The following is a 19,843-nucleotide window of genomic DNA, read 5'->3' on the forward strand; positions in this document are numbered from 1 at the left end:
TCAATTTTGCAGTGCTTCTTCCTCATCTCCAGGATAAAGCACAATACATTTAACAAGATGCACGTGACCCTACTGTTCATAAAGATAGTAAGTATTTAGGGAACAATAATAAAGGACCTTTGTAAGGGATTGAACTAACATAAATAAACAATTCACAAAATGCACTGGTGCACCAGTGTTGCCAAACACTCATGGCTCAGTTACCATCCACTTTGTTTTTGTACAAGGAATGTGCAGATATGCTCATGGAGTCAGGATCCTGCTTCCCTTGTCTGTAAGCAGTAAAACCTCCATTTGTAAACCACACCCTGTGAAATGGCTGAGAGTGAGTTAACAGACCACCAGTAATACTTACAGGGGAGCCAAAGTTATGCCCAACCTCATGTGCAAAAGTAATGTGAGAAACCTTGGGGGGCACATGAGAGCCATAGTTCTGGACAGTGATGATTCCAGTGTTCAGAGACTTCTTCTTACCATCTGAATACAATTTGCTTTTTTCACATATTCCACCAGAGCTCCCTGCATTCAGACAAAAGTACAACAATCACACATTTAGGAAAAAAGAGTTGTGTTACTTGTCTACTGACATCCAGAGCAACAAACAGCTTGCTCTGCAGGTTTACAGACTAAGAGTTCTCTATAATTAATATTAGCACAACCTTGAAAGTAGATTAGATTTATTCAAACAAATGCTCTCAACACTGATTGGATACATTCACACATGAAGTTAGCTGGTTTAGAATAGCTCTTGAGAGCTATTTTGGGCATTCACTGCACGGATGAGCCCTTATTCTATCATACCTGTAGTACAAGACTAGCAGGGTGCAATGTGCAACAGAAGTGGCCTCAATCTACAGCTTATCTGGATTTCACAGAGTAAAAAAATACACAGTAAATTCAGAGATCTTCTCTCACAGCAAGAGCTTTTATATAAAATACCTAATATTACCTCCTCATCATTGTCAGAAGAAGTACAAACTAAAGCTGAAAATGCTTTTAATGTGTTGGGTTAATGAGATCCATGTTTAGAAGGCTGGCAGTCAAGTGCATCTCACTTCCTGTTTGGAAAATTCCCAAAATTTTGACTTTATTTTCACCAAATTTTTCCATAACTTGAGTTTCTACTGAAGCTTTATTAATGTTCTAAAATTCAGCTATTCTATTGCTAATGTAAATGGTGTCTAAAACCCGCTCTAAAGAAACCTTCCTTTCTCAAGTAAAATTTTGATTTATATCCCATTTAATCTACGTCAGTATATGTATTAAGGATAAGAATCTCAAAGATCATAGTTTTTCTCAATTAAATTCAGTTTTGAAAGCAGTATTTATGGACTGCACATTCCAGTTCATCCTGTGCTTGCTCAGTGTATACACTAGAATAGTCATCACAGACCTAATTTCTCATTTCTGTTCACCATCTGGGCATTAGTTTTCCTGTGGGTCTTCCACAGTCACTAAGGCTAGCCCACACAGGTGGACATGACATATCAACTGCAGCCATGGGTCTATTGATCTCTTACCCCTTATGAACAGTTTCACATTTCTTCCACCATTACTCAATTCTGTTAAAGGTCTCAATAATGTTCTCATTAAGTATCCTGTCTCTTGCAAAGTCTCACTAATTGAGATTTTTTTTACATCAAAGGACATACTTTATACCCAAAATATACACCAGACTGAAACTAATGAGGATCAGTTCAAGAAGAGTCATGCAGTAATTATTCTGTTATCTCCCACAACAAAATCTCACTGATTTAAAAAAAAATCTTTCAATACTACCTAGAAAACCTAAAGGTTCTGCTGTGTTGCTCTCATAGCTGTAAGCTCTGTTCATATAGAGCAGAAATACTTGTTTCATCTGTCACTTTACTGGCTGCTCACACCTACCATAAATAAAAGCAATCCAAGTAGTATCACCTTTTTATAACAAAATAAATATGTTTTTCTTTATTAATCATATCCTGCTCATCAGAAATGCAGAAAGAAGACTTGAAATGGCACGATAGACTAAAAAAACAAATTAAACCATACCAAACCAAAATTGTGAAAAGCTAGGAGATTTGCTGCCAGTTTAAAAGATGGTTTCTACCTCTCTTCTAGTGCCTACCTACAGTACTTTATCTCACAGCACTGAAGGCTTGTCTAGAATTACCTGAAGGGGCTCCAACCCAAGCCAGACCAAGGACTCCATCATCAAAATCACGGTCTGTAAACACATAGGCCAAGCAGTAATCATCATGATTCTGTTCTGAGTTCAGTTCCAGAAACTTTTCCACACCAATGTTGGGAAATCTAAAGGGATTGGAAGAGTCCTTCTCATCTACGGTCGTGTTAATCTAAAAGTAAATTGAAACAAACTGTAAGACAAGATTCATTTCCACTTGTACATGCCAGTACCTTCCTATGTTACATAGTTAAAGATGCTGTTTACAATTTAAAAGCCTTGATTGTAAATTACCACCCCAGTATTTGGAAAATAAACCATTACAATAAATGAAGACCTGCATTTATGTAGTAAATCCCCATTCTCTTATTTCCTTCTATTTCTTTTCTGTCGGTACCCAAAAGTCTGTATTAATCCTCCTAAATTATGACTTTTACAAGGAAGTCCCAGCCTGGATAGCCATTCTCTATTTTAGTATTAAAGAAATTGGAGAATAGCAGTAATCTCTTCACCACACAACAGTGCTGAAACAAAGTTGATTTCTACAGAAAAACTGACCACAGCTTAACAACAGTAGAGGGCTTTGGACAATAATCCCTAAAACCAAACTAAATAAATATCTTAGGGCATCATTTACTGCAGAGACACTTGTGCTAAAGACTGTTATAAACCAATAAACAGGTATAAGTGAACAGGAATAGGACATTTAAAGAACAGAGCCTCCAAGCAGCACTGGTGAAGCTGGAAGCATTTGCAGCACAACTTACTCTGATTCGTTTCACCATGAAGCTGATGTTACGGATCCCTGAAAAATCTGTTGACTGGTAAATGGTGTCAATTGCTTTAACATGGCTGGAAATCTGTCAAAAACAAAAGTATCTACAGTTCAGAGATCTATGCACTACACTATAGCTGATCTTAAATAGCAATAGCTGCAATACAATATATGATATTGTGCAGTAGGAACTCCTAACAGGCCTTTTGAATTAAATGATGGTACATAATGGAAATAAATCACTACCAGTTCCTGCACCACCAACATAGGATTTTGCCATTTTTTTAAACACATAATTCTATCAACTTTCAGACAGCTGTTTGTGATACTCCTTTACTCACTGCTTTAGTAAGACACCACTGCAGTGGAAATCATATTCAGAGCACTGCATTTCTTTCTTGGAGAAAAAAATTTACTTGTTAAGAATTATTCTTTCATTTCTGGTAGAAGACAGGAAAAAAACTACTCATTTACCTTTTCTAGCATGTAAAAATGCTAATTCACTAAAAAGCTGATCTTGAACGAACTTCTGAGCTTTGAAAAATGCTACTTGGATTGCCTATGTATAGTGTGATAAATAGTAAAATTCAGATCTGCAAGTGGCAGTGAAGTATTTCGGACTTCAGGAGACGTATGTTAACATGCTACCTATACTTTAGGCAAATTATCAGCAAAACCACTGAATAATATTGACCCTTTTCCCAGCTAATAGTATATTGACAAATGAAAAGCATCTGCCTTTAGGTGCCACTGCTTTTTTAACCATCCATTATATCAGATACTACAGGAAAATATCTCAGCATCATTAGCTCTCGGTGTTTTGAGCTAGAATTTCAAAGGGGACCCTGTGCAAGTGTTAAAACAGAGGCTTGGCAGGCTGTCAAACAGGACAGAACTCTTCAGGAATTGTTTTTCTGAGTAAGAACTGAGAACAGTCAGAGTGCAAGTCCTGCTCAGAGGTGCTAAACACACTACAGCTGCCATTAAAAGAGGCACAAGTCAGGACTTTTGTCACAGAAACAGCATCTTTGTAGCAAAATAAAAAATGCTGTTTCAATCATGTCCAGACCACTTAAACAAATGAAACAAGACATTATGAAGTAAATAAGCAAAAATACATGCAGATAAGTTACATGAAATTTATCAGGACTACCTGAATCTAGTAAAAGTACAAGCAGGTAATTTAAAACAAAGGGATTGGAAATACCTGTGCAATCACAGCTTCTCTGGTTCCATAATGCTTGTAGAATAAATGATCAGTCTGGATATATAGCTGACACGTGTTCTTTTCAGCCTGAGTGGCACGTTTTTTTCTCAAAAGCTGGGGATCATCCTTCTTAGGCTCTTCAACAGGCTTCTACACATGCACAGGAAAGAAATACATTAATTTTGTAGTTCCACACCAGATTACCTAAAAATAACAATGGTTCTAAACATACTACACTAATACGGACAGATTTTCATTCTCTCTCTTTAACTTACAAAGTTTGATGAATCTTGAATTAAGTACATTATGCTCAGTTTTCAAATACCTTTAATGTAATCTTAGTGAAAGCTCTCTCTGCACTTCATTTTATATTACAAAGCAAGTCAATATTATATAGGTTTTTTTTATTCATGTGATCTTTAGAATTTTTCTTTTTTATAATCCTTTTCTAAGATAAACAAATGGTTGGTAGGTTAGGAAAGAAACCAGCACTGGTAGGATTTAACTGCACTTCCCTAAGACCAGCTATTTCAAATTGTAATTCCCTCAGTCAGCTATCTCAGCAAACAGAAATATTTAAGCACTTCAGCACGGAACAAATGGGGCACTGAGCAAGTCCAAGGTTAGTCCAGGTGGTATCTGGTAGCACATTGGCATTACATTCCTCACTGGCTGATGGCCCTCTCTCTCCATAAAGTTTTACAAGCAAATTTTTGGGAAAGCATGTTATTGTTACCAATGCTGAAAAGTGTATTTGTGTTGACAATTCCTGGAGTCACAACATAAATTAACTAAGTTGCTGATGCTATTTAACAAGCCATATTGCATAGTTTTCTGGGTATATATTTAGCTGACACCACAAAATTATGCCAAGACTTGAAACAGCTCAGAACGCAGCTAAGTATAAAACTCAGTAACTTGCTGTTGGAAAAAAAAAATCTGCGATGTGTGGTGCAAAACTGAATGCAAACCCACTGTGGGACTCCACCCAGGCACAGAGGTCCTTCCACAGGACACTTACCTCTCACAGCAGCCAGTCTGTAACCCCCACGAGCTTACAGGGTTGTGAGAAAGACCCTCCCACCAACACCACTTAATTTTCCACAGAAAACACTCAGATATCACAAGTGTGTTATCCTAACATAACTTGAAAATCTAGAAGTTATTACTCTGTAATACTTGGAGATCAGGGGATCTTGAAACTCTTCCTTCTCAACTGCAATAAAGTATATTCCTCATTTCAAGCTTGATTTCCACATCCATCTAAAATTCTAACTGTTGAAAAATTTGAGATCATGTAGGATTCATTAAGACTATAAGTAGCACAGCTGGGCTACAGAAGCAATGAGAGAAAGAATTCAGAAAAATTATGTTAAAGAGAAACCTCCAGCAATAATTTAACTATCACACATCGTAGAGGGATGATAGCTCACCAAAAGTAAGAGAGACAATATACAAGAAATAGGAAGTTATCACACTAAGTACTAATCAACATAAGCCATTAGCCTTTGTTGTACCTCTGTTGTTGGTTCTTCTATACCAGTCATCTGGTACTTCTGCATTCTTTCAAATACTGAATGATCTGCACAACCTCCTTGTGGTCCATATTTATGTGGATATTCTAAAAAGAGGAAGGCCAGGTTGAGTTTTCAAGTTCCAAGTACAAATCCAAAATATGGCTGCATCAGTGCAACTTAGTCAGTTGGTGTCCAATACTGTGTATGTGGTTTGAGGGAAGCATTAAAGATTCAAGGTTTATGCAGCTTTTTTTCATTAAACGTTTCTACTAAGACATTCTTAGTTTTACAAACAGAACAAAACTGACATTTGCTTCTTAACATAATTTTCTCAGGCAGCACAAGAAAATATGATGAGCAGTGCCTAACATAAGAACAAGAGCTTTTATTTACACATCTGCACCCACTTGTGACAACTAAAAGCAGCCTTCAAAAAATGACAATGGAAATCACAATGGAAAGTTATTAGATATCAAGTATACTAAAGACTGCTTGGGTAAGAGCAAGGGGTTTTATGCTACTTGGTAAACAAACTAAGAAACCTTGGTAACATTCTTAGAGGATTTTATTATTTTCTTCATCTTCCACTGATTTTTTTAAGTTTTCACATTATGGTACTTAACTATCAGTACATAAGAAGGGAAATGCCAATGGACTGAACCATGGTTTAGTTAACCACTACATGTTAGTTAAACATGCTGGAGATCCAAACTAGTGAGAATATCCCACGATCACCTGTTTAACAAGGGCAACTCTTGCAATAGTTGCCAGTGCAGGTGTCATTGCAGAAGGGAATTTAATTCAGACACATGTGCTTAGCTTTCACTATCAGTACCTATTGCAGATTTGTAACCTGTATTTGCAGAAGCTTCCTCTGGAGATGACAAATACTCAATACTTTTCCCTTTGTTTGCAGATTCAATCCCATCATAAATTGGTGCTCAAGTAAGAAATAATGGAATACAGATTATGGTAGCCACAGATCGGAACACTTAACAAGTCAGTTTCTGTGGGCAAACCACAGTTTTAGCACCATCTCAAGAGAGTGCCACTTGTGTGTCAGAAATGTACAGACTTTACCAAGGTTTGTTGTGTTTTGGGAGTTGTTGGTTGGTTCGTTTGTCTTTTTGTTTTTGTTTGGTGAGTAGGTGTTTATCTTTTAGAGTGGAGATCCCAATCCACAGAGTAAACAGAACAGAAAGAGCAGAATTGTAAAGCCCAGGCACCAAGGACCTGATGCTCACATTATATGCATTTCAGGTGAATTTGGAGTAGCTGTATTCTGGGCTCTGGAGTCAAGGCTTGGCAGGAGCTGGAGCAGAGCAGATGTGCTCCCTTGGAGTGTGGGCTCTGCTATGGTTTCATCCGACAGCTGCCTTTAATTATCTTTGACTCTTATGCCTGTTTCTTACAGTCATACTGCATGATACTGCTAAACTATTTCAATATACAGCTTACCTTGTAAGTTTATTTCATAACCTCCTACATATTGGTTTCCCTCATTTCAATTTCTACCACCACACAAATACCATCTTTGAACTGCTGTCTCATCAGATTCCTCCCAGCACAGTGCCAGAAGAATGGAGAGAAAAAGAGAAAAATGTGCTTTTACTGCAAGTCACCTCACCCAATTTGCTCCAGCATGGTACTGAAACACTGACTTGGCTACAGCCAATATTAAAAAAAAAGCACCACTCTGTTGGAGTCATCTTCTACTTTTTGGGATCCTGTTTCATATCACTGCAATAGATCAGAGTTACAAGCAAAGGACTGTAGATATAATCCTTCCCTTCTCCATCTCCACCACACTTTTTTTCCTCCCACTATAGTATAAAAAATTCTACTGTATTTGGTCTAATGCAGATTTTCATTACCTACAACCTGACTTCACACCACTGACTGTTTGTCTGCAACAAGAGCAGGTTACCCAGGGGCAGGAGCCATGGCCCATTCTGCCTTTTACCCACACACTGCCCCTGCAGAAAACCACAGAACCCTGACAGCAACCCCTGCAGGAGCCCCACTCTGAAGCATTACTACAACTGACAGAACAGTACTGGAAATAAATGCTCTCAGTGTATTACACAAAATAATCTGTCTTTTCTCTCTATCTTGTTTCCCAAAGATGTTAGAAAATCCCTTAACACATTTTTTTTACTGACTGCCTGCAATTCAAATATTTCTCACTTGAAAAGTAATAATCTAGGAAAAAACACTTTAAAGCCATGACAGTTAAAATTACAAAAAAGTGAACACAAAACAATCTGCAACAGCAATTGCCAAGGTTTTGCATTTGCTGGAAAAGACAAATCTCCCAGAGACAGATTTGAAACCACCCTGCTAATCACAGGAGACAAGTAAAACAGGATAGTTCACTTTGGAACCATTTCTAACTTACAAGGAAAGTTGCATATGAAGTTTTTATTTGCTGAATGCTGAGCTGCCCCCAAACCACATCATTCCCTCATCATCTTCTGAGACTTCCTATTTCCATCACACCCTGCAGCAGCTCCAGTTTTAGATATCTGAAGCTAAGCAAGGACTACATGGTGCCAGATGACTTGGCCAGCTCTGACCCACAAGACAGAAGTCTCATCCATGCTCTTGTGAAGCTTTTCAGTGCTCTGAGATGTGCAGCTTTCTGCCAGCTCTTGGGGATCAAGAGCTTCTTAATCCATCCCTACCACAACCCTGAGAAGTGAAAAGGAAAAACCTGCTTTCGCCATGAAATGATTGATTACAGTGAATGCAGAGTTGAGGAGAAAACAAAGAGTATTTTCCAACAGAGCTACAGTAGAAGACATTAATAACGAATTCCATCTTCTAAATAGAAAAATTCATTAGGCAAAAAAACCCCAACTTTTTCTTTTCCAGTACTGTCCATTTTCAGGTTTTGTATATCCTGGCAGAATGTTTAACAAACAACAACAACAACAACAGCAACAACAACAACCAAAAACAAACAAACACAAAACCAAACAAAAACCAACCAAACAAAAAAAGCAGAATAAAATAACAATACATCTAAAATCCACCCGCAAAAATCTTGTCATTTCAGACCTTCTGACTACAATGTCTCGTTCTAAGTAGATGGCAGATGACTTTTTACGATATATACAACCACAGATGCTCAAAGTAAGATTTTTTTTTCCCTTTTAAGAAGATGTACTACAACTTCCACAAAGACATTCCTGAATATTTGGGTTTTCTTCTTCTGATTAGCAGTGAACAGTGTGATCTGTAAAGCATTGAGGTCAACTTAATAATTACTGGATTTAGGCATCTTGGGCAAGGATGACATCAAAATTCCATTACAAATGATGAAAACTCAATTCTTTAACAGCCACAGAGATTTGCCCAATACTAGCAAAAGCAATAATGTCAGAATAAAACTGAAATGTAAGCAGATACAAAAAAAAAATCCTTATTACAGATTTAATTTGCAGCACTCTGTGATGCTGTGCTCCCATGACAACTGTCATCATAATGTGATGAAACAGAAACCAGGTTCTCATTAGTAACACAGCTTGCAATGGTCAGTCTCTTCAGCAAAGAGGGCTTTGCAAAATTACAAACCACTTCACTTTCTGTTCTTAGTTGTATGGCACTTCCAAGATCATAAAGACAATTAAGTGACCGTATTAATTTTCCAGAAGGTCAGAACAGGATTTTCCTGCATACTGTTGATCTGAAGAAATACGGATTTTGTATTTTACAGTACGAACTCAGGGATACACTTGAAGCAAAAATAATTTAAATGAAGTAAATATATCCTCATCCTTAAAGAAACGTTTCCTAAATATCTTCATGTAAACAGCAATTTGCATCTTTCTAACCCTAAATTATAAAACAGTTTGATCAAGACTGGTTTAAAATCATTCAGCTTGTGTTTCAAGTCATGAATAGAAGGCTGCCTTCCACTGGTCACCAGATCCACTGTAACAGACAAAAGCTGCCTTATAAAGTTGACAATATAATCCCCATTTACAAAACAACTTTTGTTTAACTACTGAAAAAGAACTCATTGAGATGCTAATCATATGTTGCATTGTGGTTTCTGAAAAGCACTAAAAAGCATATTGTTTCAAAAGGCTAAAACATGGGTGACCAAAAAATACCCAAATTAAAGCAAAGATGACTTTTTACCTCAGTCTCTCCCGAGTTAGAAATGTCACCGTTTTTGTTGCTTTTGTCCTACATAAGATAGTAGTGGTTCAACTCTATTTCATGAGAGCCAGCCTTAGAGTGGAGTAACAACAAATTACCAACAAATGTACTACAAAGCTTTGCTTTTTGGAGTTGTTGGGGTTTTTTTCAATGCAAAAATAGGCCTCATGAAAGACAAATATAATTTAGCTTCAAAAGCACCCTTCAGAAAGACACAGAAGCAGTTGTATACTCCACATAGTTCAGAGAACAGAAATCCTAGAGGCATCTACAGTCCCAGTGCATGAAGTGCCACTGTGCAATTAGAACAGAGGCACACCACACTGCACTGGCAGCAGCCAACAGGAGTGATGTGTTTTTAAATAGTGCTGCTTAGACTTCGCTCCAGGATGAGCTATTTTCAACCCTGCTGAGCAAGCAGCAATGTTCACTCACTTGGCCATTTGGAAGCCATACTGTACTGCTGCTTTAATGTGGCTCACTGGAATAGATTTAGACCACCCTCTCTGATACTCTCATTTTGTTTCTAACTGATGGGTTTCATGCACTAGATTCAAGAGGAAGAAAGATGTAAGCCAATATACCAATACCTGAACGATTAAAAACACCCTTACATACCCTGCTCACATTCATTTTATAAGACATCAGTAAGAGCCAATTTCAACATTACTTTTTCCAGTTCCCAAAGTGATCCATTTACTCTTCCAACAGAGATCCCTCCTACAAAACAGCAATAGTAACTTTCATAAAATCCATTTATCTGCTTCTTTAAGGCACAGTTCTATTTCTGTCAGTATTCAATAACAGTGAAGAGTATTTTTAGTCACTCACTATTTACAGCATAAGGAACTGGGACATGAGAATCTTCTCGCTTGTCTCAGCCTTTGAAAACTGGGCACATCACTGCCTCATGTCTCTTACTTTCCTCCTCCCCTCTTTTCAACAACAGGGTTAGTTAATAAAACCCTTTATAAGGCTGACAGTGACTTATTTACACAGCATCCTACATAAGTGGAAGTCCAACATTCCCACTATCCAGCAGGGAACTGGACTGTTCAGTGAGACCTATAAGATGCAACACAAACTTAGAGAAGTATGTGTGAATTATTGACAGAAATGTTATGAAAGATGTATCTTACAGTTCCACATCAGACTTTTGTAACTTTATTACTTTTCCCCCACTACTCTCCTGCTAGAGTAGCAAAGCCAGCAATACTCCAGCTGCAGCTAACAGGGGAAACTGCCTTCTCCCTTTTGAACCGACTTCCCCCGTGCTGAACTGACCAGCAATGCTCTGCAGAGATGAAAATGAAGCTCATGCTGCAGCTTCTCTTTCAGAATCAAAAATATGGAATGCTATCCCATAAAATTATTCTCAAATATGGGTCTTGTAAGCACCAGGAAAATATACACTTAGTCAGAAAACAAATACTGTTCACAAATCCAGTAAATGCTTTCGTTCACAAGCTCTTTAAAATTATGGAAATTCTATTTGCTTTTGGGTTAGTAATCATATTTACAGAATGAGATAACAGGAAGGACAAACATATTTGCAAGCTCATAGCAATTTTAATATACTCAGAGACAGCACATACTGCCACTCAAAGTAAAATACAAAACACCCACCCAAATTTGCTGAGTTTTTAGTGGAGAAAGATGACTTCTCTTCACTGCATTCACACAAGAGAAGTAATCAAGGAGAGCAATATGCAATAATCCTGGTTTTTTCACTGGCTTACAGCACCAAGAAAATTGTAATATACAAAGCCAAATCATAGTCAGAAATTTCCCTCATCTAACTTCCTATTCTTTCACACTTCTCTTCACAATGCAGTCTCATTATGACACACTTTGAAAATGATTTATACATATATCATTATCAGTGGTTCAAGTAATTTCTAATCTGATCTAATCCAAGCCTCCTCATCCAATTTCAAACGAGATTTCAAACTCAAGTCTTCTCAGGTTTGCACAGTGACCTCACGGGACAGGTTTTCAAATGAAGTTATGGTTTAAATTGATTTTTAAGCAAGCCTGACATCCTGAAGTTAGATGGAAAGACATTTTGTTAGTTTGGATTACCAAAAGTTAGTCTTAACATCTACTTTTGCTGCTAACATCTACTTTTGATACCTCCTTGATCCTTGAAGAACCTCAAACTTGGAATCACAACTTTACTGCAGCGTTTCTGAGGTTCAATATAACTTAAGCATCAAACAAAACTGACTTGCATTACAGCTGAAGACTGATTGCACATAAATAGGCATGTAAAGTGCAGAAGAACTCTGGTGCATCAGATGTAGAAGTATTTCATGGTACTTTTTCATCCTTCTGAGCATTTGCAACTGAAGCTAGATTTCTGGGGCTATACCTGTCAATTTTCAGTACTATTCTCTGTACACTTCCATCAGCCATTGTGTAAAATGGGACATACTGGGTGCCACCACCTCTTTTAAGAGCTCTCTGAAGGCACATGTGACAGACACATGCAGGGGAAGCTTTTATTTCACACAAATGTCACCCTCATGGGATACAGGCAATAATTTAGTGACCTGAACTTTAATTATCTTTTATTTTCCCAAATCACATGGAAGAGCAATCAGTATAGATTGTTTTAAGAATGTATTTTTCAAATAAACATGCACGCATTGGGTAGGAAATGTACTGCTTACACACTTAAGCCTGACTGCTAAGGATTTCTTAAAATGGCAGAATAAAGACTGATTTTGGTTTGCCATAAATCTCCTTCACACCATAAATGTATATGAATCACTTGAGGACAGCACAATTCACTGTGTCATACATAAGCCAAAGTTCTCACTTGATGCTTACAAATGGCATACAGGTTTTGACATCTAATAAAAAAATATTTCATCTGTAGCACAGAATGGAAGTACTCACTGATATCATCTTCATGATAAATGACAGAGTGGAATGGAAGGTTTCTGTCCTTTATGTATCTCTCTGCTGGCTCAATATAAAAGGTCCCACTGTGAGTTTGGATGAATCCTTCAAATTTTCCATCAATAACAGACCCATGAGTAAAACTTCCCTGCTCACCTGTTAAGGGACAAAGTGTATTAGTTTTGTTATACCCTTCAAAAATCCTTTTTAATACTAATATTATCCATCAGTAAAAGAAGCAGTTACAGCAAAATCATAGTCATAAGTTCAGCAGCTTCCCAATCAGGTGCATAAATGAATTATTTAAAAAGCATATAATGAAGAATTCAAGTATGTATTTTAAAGCTGTACATACACAGCATGTAATTCTATAGTCAAATCCTGTCCTTATACATGTGTTCATACAATTAGAAATAATAAATAATAAAATCAGAGCATATACAGAACTTCAAAAACTTTCAAACAAACAAAGACTTCCTTATATTCAAGACATCCATTTTTTTCCTCAGGCATAATGCTCTTAAAACTCTAGCTAGGTTTAAACTGGGCACAGAGTGAATTTGTATTTGTAACAGTCACAATCAGGAAGAGTACAACTGCCAAAGTCTAATCACTGACTGCTACAACATGAGCATCCCAACAGCCTTCCCCATATAATGGATGAAAGATTACTCTGCTAAAAGAATGTTTATGTACTCCTCCATTGAGGAAAGTTCAGAATCACACTATCAAAAAGCCTTCTGACCTACTCCAAATAACTGGTAAATTGGTCTGCCTCGATGCACATGAAGCCCTGTGTTTATTACTTTTCAAAGTTGAAAATGCTCACTTCAATACTGCAGACTATGACTTAGAAAGACCTTCAGGAAAACCAAACAAACAGTATAAAGAGGGGCAGAGTAGATCTTAATCCATTTCGTCTTGCCATCTGCTTTTAATTCTGTAATCCTTCTTCATTTTTAATCAACTTTATCTTTTGTATTTAATAAAAATACTACCCTTAATGATGGTAACTCTAAAGTCCTTTTATTCCTTTGAAGTAAAAATGGCACCTTATTTCTTTTTTCTTCAATGCATACAACTGTTTTTTTTAACACATCAGATTTCTATGAAGAATATGTCTATAAACAGATTTGAAATTTAAGTTTTATGGCTATGAAAATTATTAGATAAAATACTCATTTAAGTGTGACCCATATATAAAAGCAGATGGGAGTTTAAATGTGTTAGATGCATTAATAAAGTTCAGAAATAATCTAATCATAGAGATTACAATAATTTTCTCCACATACTATTAGAAAGTTTCTGTTTAAAATTGCTGCGTTTTCATCCATTTAAAGTGCTAAACTTACCATAAATGTGTCCAGTGTAAATATGGGAGGTATCATAATCAATTACTTGGTTCGATATTTCTACTTTAAAGTCATCACTAAAAAGAGATGTATCTCTCTTCATTCGAAGGTTGAATTGTCTAAAATGAATAAAACAAGATGGTAAATTGGCTTTGAGCTTCAGCTACAAGAGCACTAAATAAAGTACTTCAAAACGACATTTTTGTGCAAACAATTTGCAGACCTTTTAAAATTTATCTGTAGAAAATGTTTTTACTGTACAAGAATTAGACCAGAGCATAGAAGGGTTTTTTAAAGCAAGATTCTTTAAATGTTTTTGCTATAAGTAGCTAAATTTACAAGATTTAAGCCAGAAAACACATTAGACTTAAACACATAATTCTAAAATGCTGGGTTGGACTATACACTTGTTCCCAGTCCTTCAGAAGACACTCGAGTAGCTCAGGAAAAATGCAACTATTTTACTTCACAGCACTTTGAAGTAGAACAGATAAAAACAGCTTTTGCTTATTTTACTTTCACTGATGACACTTAAGATTCAAATAATGTAAATGAAATGTAGGTGAGTTAATCAGTGTTTCAACTGAAACTCGAAAAATAAGATGGGCAACAACAGCTAATAAAACTACTGAAACTGGTAGAGTTACATGAACAACTTTGTAAACAGCTCTATTCATTAAATGATTGGGCTCAGTTGAAGCACTATGTACTTTAATGCAAATCCTACTGCCAGTCTTTGTATGAAACAGCTTACTTGTAAAACAACAGGAGTTTCATTCAAGCAAGCAACATAATTGAAGTGTTTTAAAATACCTGGCAGTACATGAATTCATGCCTGTGACAACCATTAGCTTGCTCTGGAATTTATTTTGGCATTCTCCTAAATTTTGTATAAACATCTGTGCAAATACAGATCATGAAGTTGTTGAAACTTCAACCATTCCAATTTTAGTCCCAATTTTCTTCCTGTATTTTTCTTTCTCTGCAGTGATCAAATTGAAGGAATATTACAGTTATGTCATCAATTTGTTACACAAAAAGTAACTGATAAGTTGAGGACATCTGGGTTAGAGTCATCATCAAAAAGCAGAGCTGACCTTCACAGTGAAAGTTAGTATCCAAGTATGCTACCAACAAAATAACCCAGGCAATTAAGAGCCATAGTGTAAAGCTGATTAAATCTAGTTACTTTTTACTAATGAGCTGAAGCATACACAAAGTGTATCTTCAGTCTCCACCTGCACATTAAATATGACATCATAGTTACAAGTATTTTGAAACATTAAGATGTACATTAAGATGCAAACTTCAAGATCAAAAAAAAAGCCATGCCTACACTTAAAACCTGGGAAGGGCTGTAGTGACTCATGTTGACTACTCAGTAATGCAAACAGCATTTCACAATCAAACTATATTTATTATTACTGCCACAGTGTTCATAAAGCTTCAAAGCAAGTACTCTCCTCTGGCAATGTGTCACAGGTATCTGCTACAGGGATATGAAACTCTGAGATGTGGCTGGCAGATGGGGAAGGTTAAACTTCAGCAATTCCCTGAGAGTCAGGCTTGGTGCCAAGCCCAGCAGTGCTCCTCCCACAGATCCAGCACAGATGTATTTTATGAGGAAGATCCTCCTGTTACAAAGGAAGGAAGAGTCCACTGTGCACCCGGATACTGGCACCAGTGAGAGACAAGAAATAAGAATTATTGTCCTTCAAGTTCATCTTTTTACTACCTCTGCCACAACAGTCCTTTGGTAACCCAGAGGTTCGTGAGAAAGAGGAAATAACACGAACAAGCGACCCAGAGACACAGGGTAGGACTGAATGCTACAAGATTAGCCAACAAATTTTTCCAGGGCGGGGTGATGGGCAATGTGGAGACTTGAGGCCACTTCATACAGCTCTCCTGGGCAGAAGTTAAAAATGAACAAGTAGAAAGAAATTAAGACCAACACTGCTGAGAATATGACAAACTTCATTTAAGTACTTGAAAAAGTTAGATTCACTTTGGATGTAATACCCTGCTCTGGGTGTAACACAGATTTGAGCTCTTTTTAGTTCGAGTTTTCCCTGTGACTGAGTTGCCCCACTCAAGGAATTGAAGTTAAATGCCAAGAGATCCTGGACCCATTAGAATCTCTGCTCCCTTTAATATTTGATAGAAGACTTCCTACCTTTCCTCATGAAAGAAGGTTCTTGGAGAAAAAAACCTCAATCTATATAGCACTTTTCTTTCGGAAGTGTATACACAATTTCTCTAAAATTACGTTTTTGTGGTTGTATTTATGTATGTTTCAAATAAAACTGAGGAGAAGTTGTCTCTAACATTCAACTGCATCAGCAATTTTGCATGGCTTTGAAGTACACAGTGCAAGAGAATGCAGAAGCTCTGATGTATTAACTCCCACCTCTAACAGCAGAGTGGGGGAAAAGCCCCACAACCTGATCTCAGCCTGAAAGCTGGCGATTTACCATGCTCAGCTCAGTGTAACCCCGAGACCACCGGGGATGGATGAGCCCTAGGCCTGACCTGTGAAGCCTCCCAGGGTACCCTCAGTTGCTGCTCACCCTCACAAACCAGCAGGACAATGGTGGTGCAGTCATGGGCTACCCTTGGTACACTTGGGGGCCAGCCTTCAGTTCTGCCTCCTCACCCAACACTCCAGGACTCCCTTCTAGGGGGAAACAGGCTCAGTGGGGTTCAATGAAGCTGGGAATGGCTGTTCCTTCTGTGGGATACCCTTCCATCAACATTATCTGTATGTCACTTCAAAATGTTAGAAGCTATATGCAGCACATTAGAAGTTTCACCAGTTTAAAATCTAGGAAGCCTCGACTTATTCTCCTTTAATTTTCACCATCTCCTTGCTTTCCACATTGCTACATAATAAACACTACAGATTCTAACCCATGTTACCAATTATCTATCTTTTAATAAAATTAGCCCTATTTGCAGATTAGAGAATTATTTCAAATACAAAAAATCCTCAGCTGTGCTTCACACTAACAATTCTCTATTTTTTTTTTAAACTTAGTTAAACTATTAGATAACCTGATCATCTGTCAGCTATTTTTAAACAGGTCTTTTCTTAGTAATTCAAACATGCTTGATGAGAACAGGATTATCTGTCTGGACTGTTCACCTTCTTAATAACGAAAAATTGACAAATTTTCCTTTACTTCTCCCCCACCAAAGGAGGGAAGTGACAACTTGGGACTGTGGGGAGGAAAGGGGCTGGGGAGGGCAGAGGAGTAAACAAGCATCTATTCATCTCTACTTCCATTAATTAACAACTTTAGCACATCACCAAACTTCAAAAATAAATTCTACCCTGGCTTAAATCCAGTAACTTCAGGACTCTTCTGAGGACAGGAGACCCTCAGGAAGTCAAACAAATCTGTCTTTATCATTACTGAACATGGTTTCTAAACTAGCCACAATGGAAGAAACAAAAAGCTTCAAATAAGCCTTTTGGAAAAGGCAATTTCTACAGCAAGCACCAAGTTCTCAGTGCAGACTAAGCTATTCCTTAGCCTAGCTACACACCAGGCAGAGGATTATCTAATTTCAGAAAAATGCCTCTTTTATTTACACACTTTCTATCTCACAGAAGACACTTCCCAGCAGCAGTGATCTATAGAACAGAATTAAATCAATTAAGACCAAGTTTTGACCTTGCTTATTTGTTACTGCTTCTTCTTCCACAGATCTGAGAACTGATACGGTAAAGGGAACACTACTTAATTACCATATGGTTGTCCATTTGGTTGTAGACAGAAATTTGGTAAAACTTTTACATCTATACACACACATAAAATTGCATAATCTGCTTTGATAATAAACTACATCTTATATGTGAATGGCAGTACCTGAAAGGCTATAAAGAGATATAATTTTATTTCTCTTTAGCTTACCTCAGGGAGACTATGCCAAATTTGCAAGTAACACAGCAATTCAGTCATAATTAAAAATTACAGCTGAAAGCACCACACTTAGTTAAGACCCAGTACTTTCCCATGGGCTCAAGTTATGTTGATCCTATGCTCTAATCAGAGCAAGTACTTGAAAGAATAAAAAAAAGCAATCCCTGTTTATATACTGACATTTGGTAAAGGGTATATAAAGGCTTACATGCAAGAGTTAATGCCTAATCTATTATTCTGTTTCTTTTTAATATGAGTTACTTTCTAAGATCAGTGATTTCACCACAGTGCAATGTCAAATGCTTCGGGTCACCGGTACCAAGTCTGCAGACTTTCACAAAACTGGCAGAAAAAGCTGTTATCTGGCACACAAAAAGGGCACTTGGTACTTTCCCTTTTCTGCCTTTCCTCAGCCAAATTGCTGTAACTGGGGACAGGCTCACAGAATCATTAAGTGACCAGAGGGGATTGTGGAGAGAAGAGAAAGGGAAAAAAGGAGATGGAGGAGTTACTCCACAGCTGAAAGAACTGGCTGGGGAAAGGAAACTGAAGGGGATGAGTTGGCAGCAGTATGTAAAATGACTTCAGTACAAGGAGAGTCCATTTTTAGGTTCACAGTCTTTTCTTCCCAGTAGGAAGCAGAAAAATCCTTGCTGTGGCTCCATCAGCCTCCTCACAAGTCAGCATCTAGAAAACACTGTTCTGCTTGAGCTGCAAGTCCTTTATCCTTACTCTTCCTACCTAAGAGCTCAAAAACTCTTCTTTGAAAAATGGAAAGGGAGGTCTATAAATGGATGGGGATAACAACTTGAACTTGTCTTTCTTACTGCTTCCATGAGGCATCCCATAACCTACTCAGTTCCCACAAGACTGTCAGACTCATTCCAGCTCTGAACTATAGTAAACAGAAGGCAGCTTAACAACCTAATACTGCATTTTTACTACCCACAATTCTACAGAACCATGACACTTAAAGATTTTTTTTTCATTGTTTTAACTTGCTATTAAACGACACAACATAATTTATCACTTAACTGATAATTCCCACAGTCCTGCTACTTACATTAAAGAAAACTTATCTTTGAAGCAGCACATGATAGGGTCTCCAGGTTTATCACTCTTTCTTTGATCCACATAGATGCACATAGAATCATCCCCTGATAAGTATTTATGTAAATCCCAACCTCACAATATTTCAACACTCAGCCATCCCAGCTAGAATGCTTACAACTGATGTTTGTTTTCCATTAACACCTCCAGGATAAGGCTCGTGGTTATTCAGATGTCTTTCCTGACCTTCAGAAGTCAGACTTGCTAAACTTGGTATTCTAGAACACTACAATGAGGATGCAGCCCTCATTCCAAAGCATTTGCCTGATATACATAGCTGCAAACACAAGACAGCTGAGATAACAGAAACCATCCAAGTAGGATTACAAGAAGATGCATGTTGGCTAATTTACACTCTAAGAAAGTATCTCTCTGTCCTGAAGAGGACAGTGCACAGATTTTAAAGGCAGGACAGCCTTTACCCAAGGTTGACTTTTTTTCCCTTTCAGTAAAGCTTCCTTGGGAAGCTCAGTTACAGAGTCAACTACCTGGTTTCCTGTTTAGTGAAAATAACCTTCCCATTTGTATTTACATAAGTTGACTATTTATATGCAATGCCATGTTCTAACAAAACAAGATATCAAAAATGAGAAAACAGGTAAAGGTGTACTAGAATAAAAGCACAAGCAAAGTTACTACATTAATTCAAACTATGAAAGTAGTTAGGAAAAGCTTCCTTAGTTAAACAAGTAAAGACAAGATAAACCCACTAAGTGATCAT

General features: G+C 37.3%; 1 protein-coding gene across 2 annotated transcripts in view; it reads right to left on the minus strand.

Moving 5' to 3' along the window:
* Nucleotides 1–19,843, minus strand: part of ADAM10 (ADAM metallopeptidase domain 10) — a 41,720-nt gene that overhangs the window by 7,774 nt on the left and 14,103 nt on the right. For both annotated transcript variants that reach the window (XM_066328536.1, XM_066328537.1), the window contains exons 3-9: nucleotides 14,087–14,205; nucleotides 12,732–12,890; nucleotides 5,664–5,767; nucleotides 4,147–4,296; nucleotides 2,932–3,024; nucleotides 2,153–2,336; nucleotides 356–519 (exon numbers count right to left, since the gene is read on the minus strand). In XM_066328536.1, coding sequence (XP_066184633.1) covers nucleotides 356–519; nucleotides 2,153–2,336; nucleotides 2,932–3,024; nucleotides 4,147–4,296; nucleotides 5,664–5,767; nucleotides 12,732–12,890; nucleotides 14,087–14,205 — 973 coding nt within the window. The remainder of the gene's footprint in view (nucleotides 1–355; nucleotides 520–2,152; nucleotides 2,337–2,931; nucleotides 3,025–4,146; nucleotides 4,297–5,663; nucleotides 5,768–12,731; nucleotides 12,891–14,086; nucleotides 14,206–19,843) is intronic.

Source organism: Sylvia atricapilla, chromosome 13 (genome assembly GCF_009819655.1).
Source record: "Sylvia atricapilla isolate bSylAtr1 chromosome 13, bSylAtr1.pri, whole genome shotgun sequence".
NCBI classification, from domain to species: Eukaryota; Metazoa; Chordata; class Aves; order Passeriformes; family Sylviidae; genus Sylvia; species Sylvia atricapilla.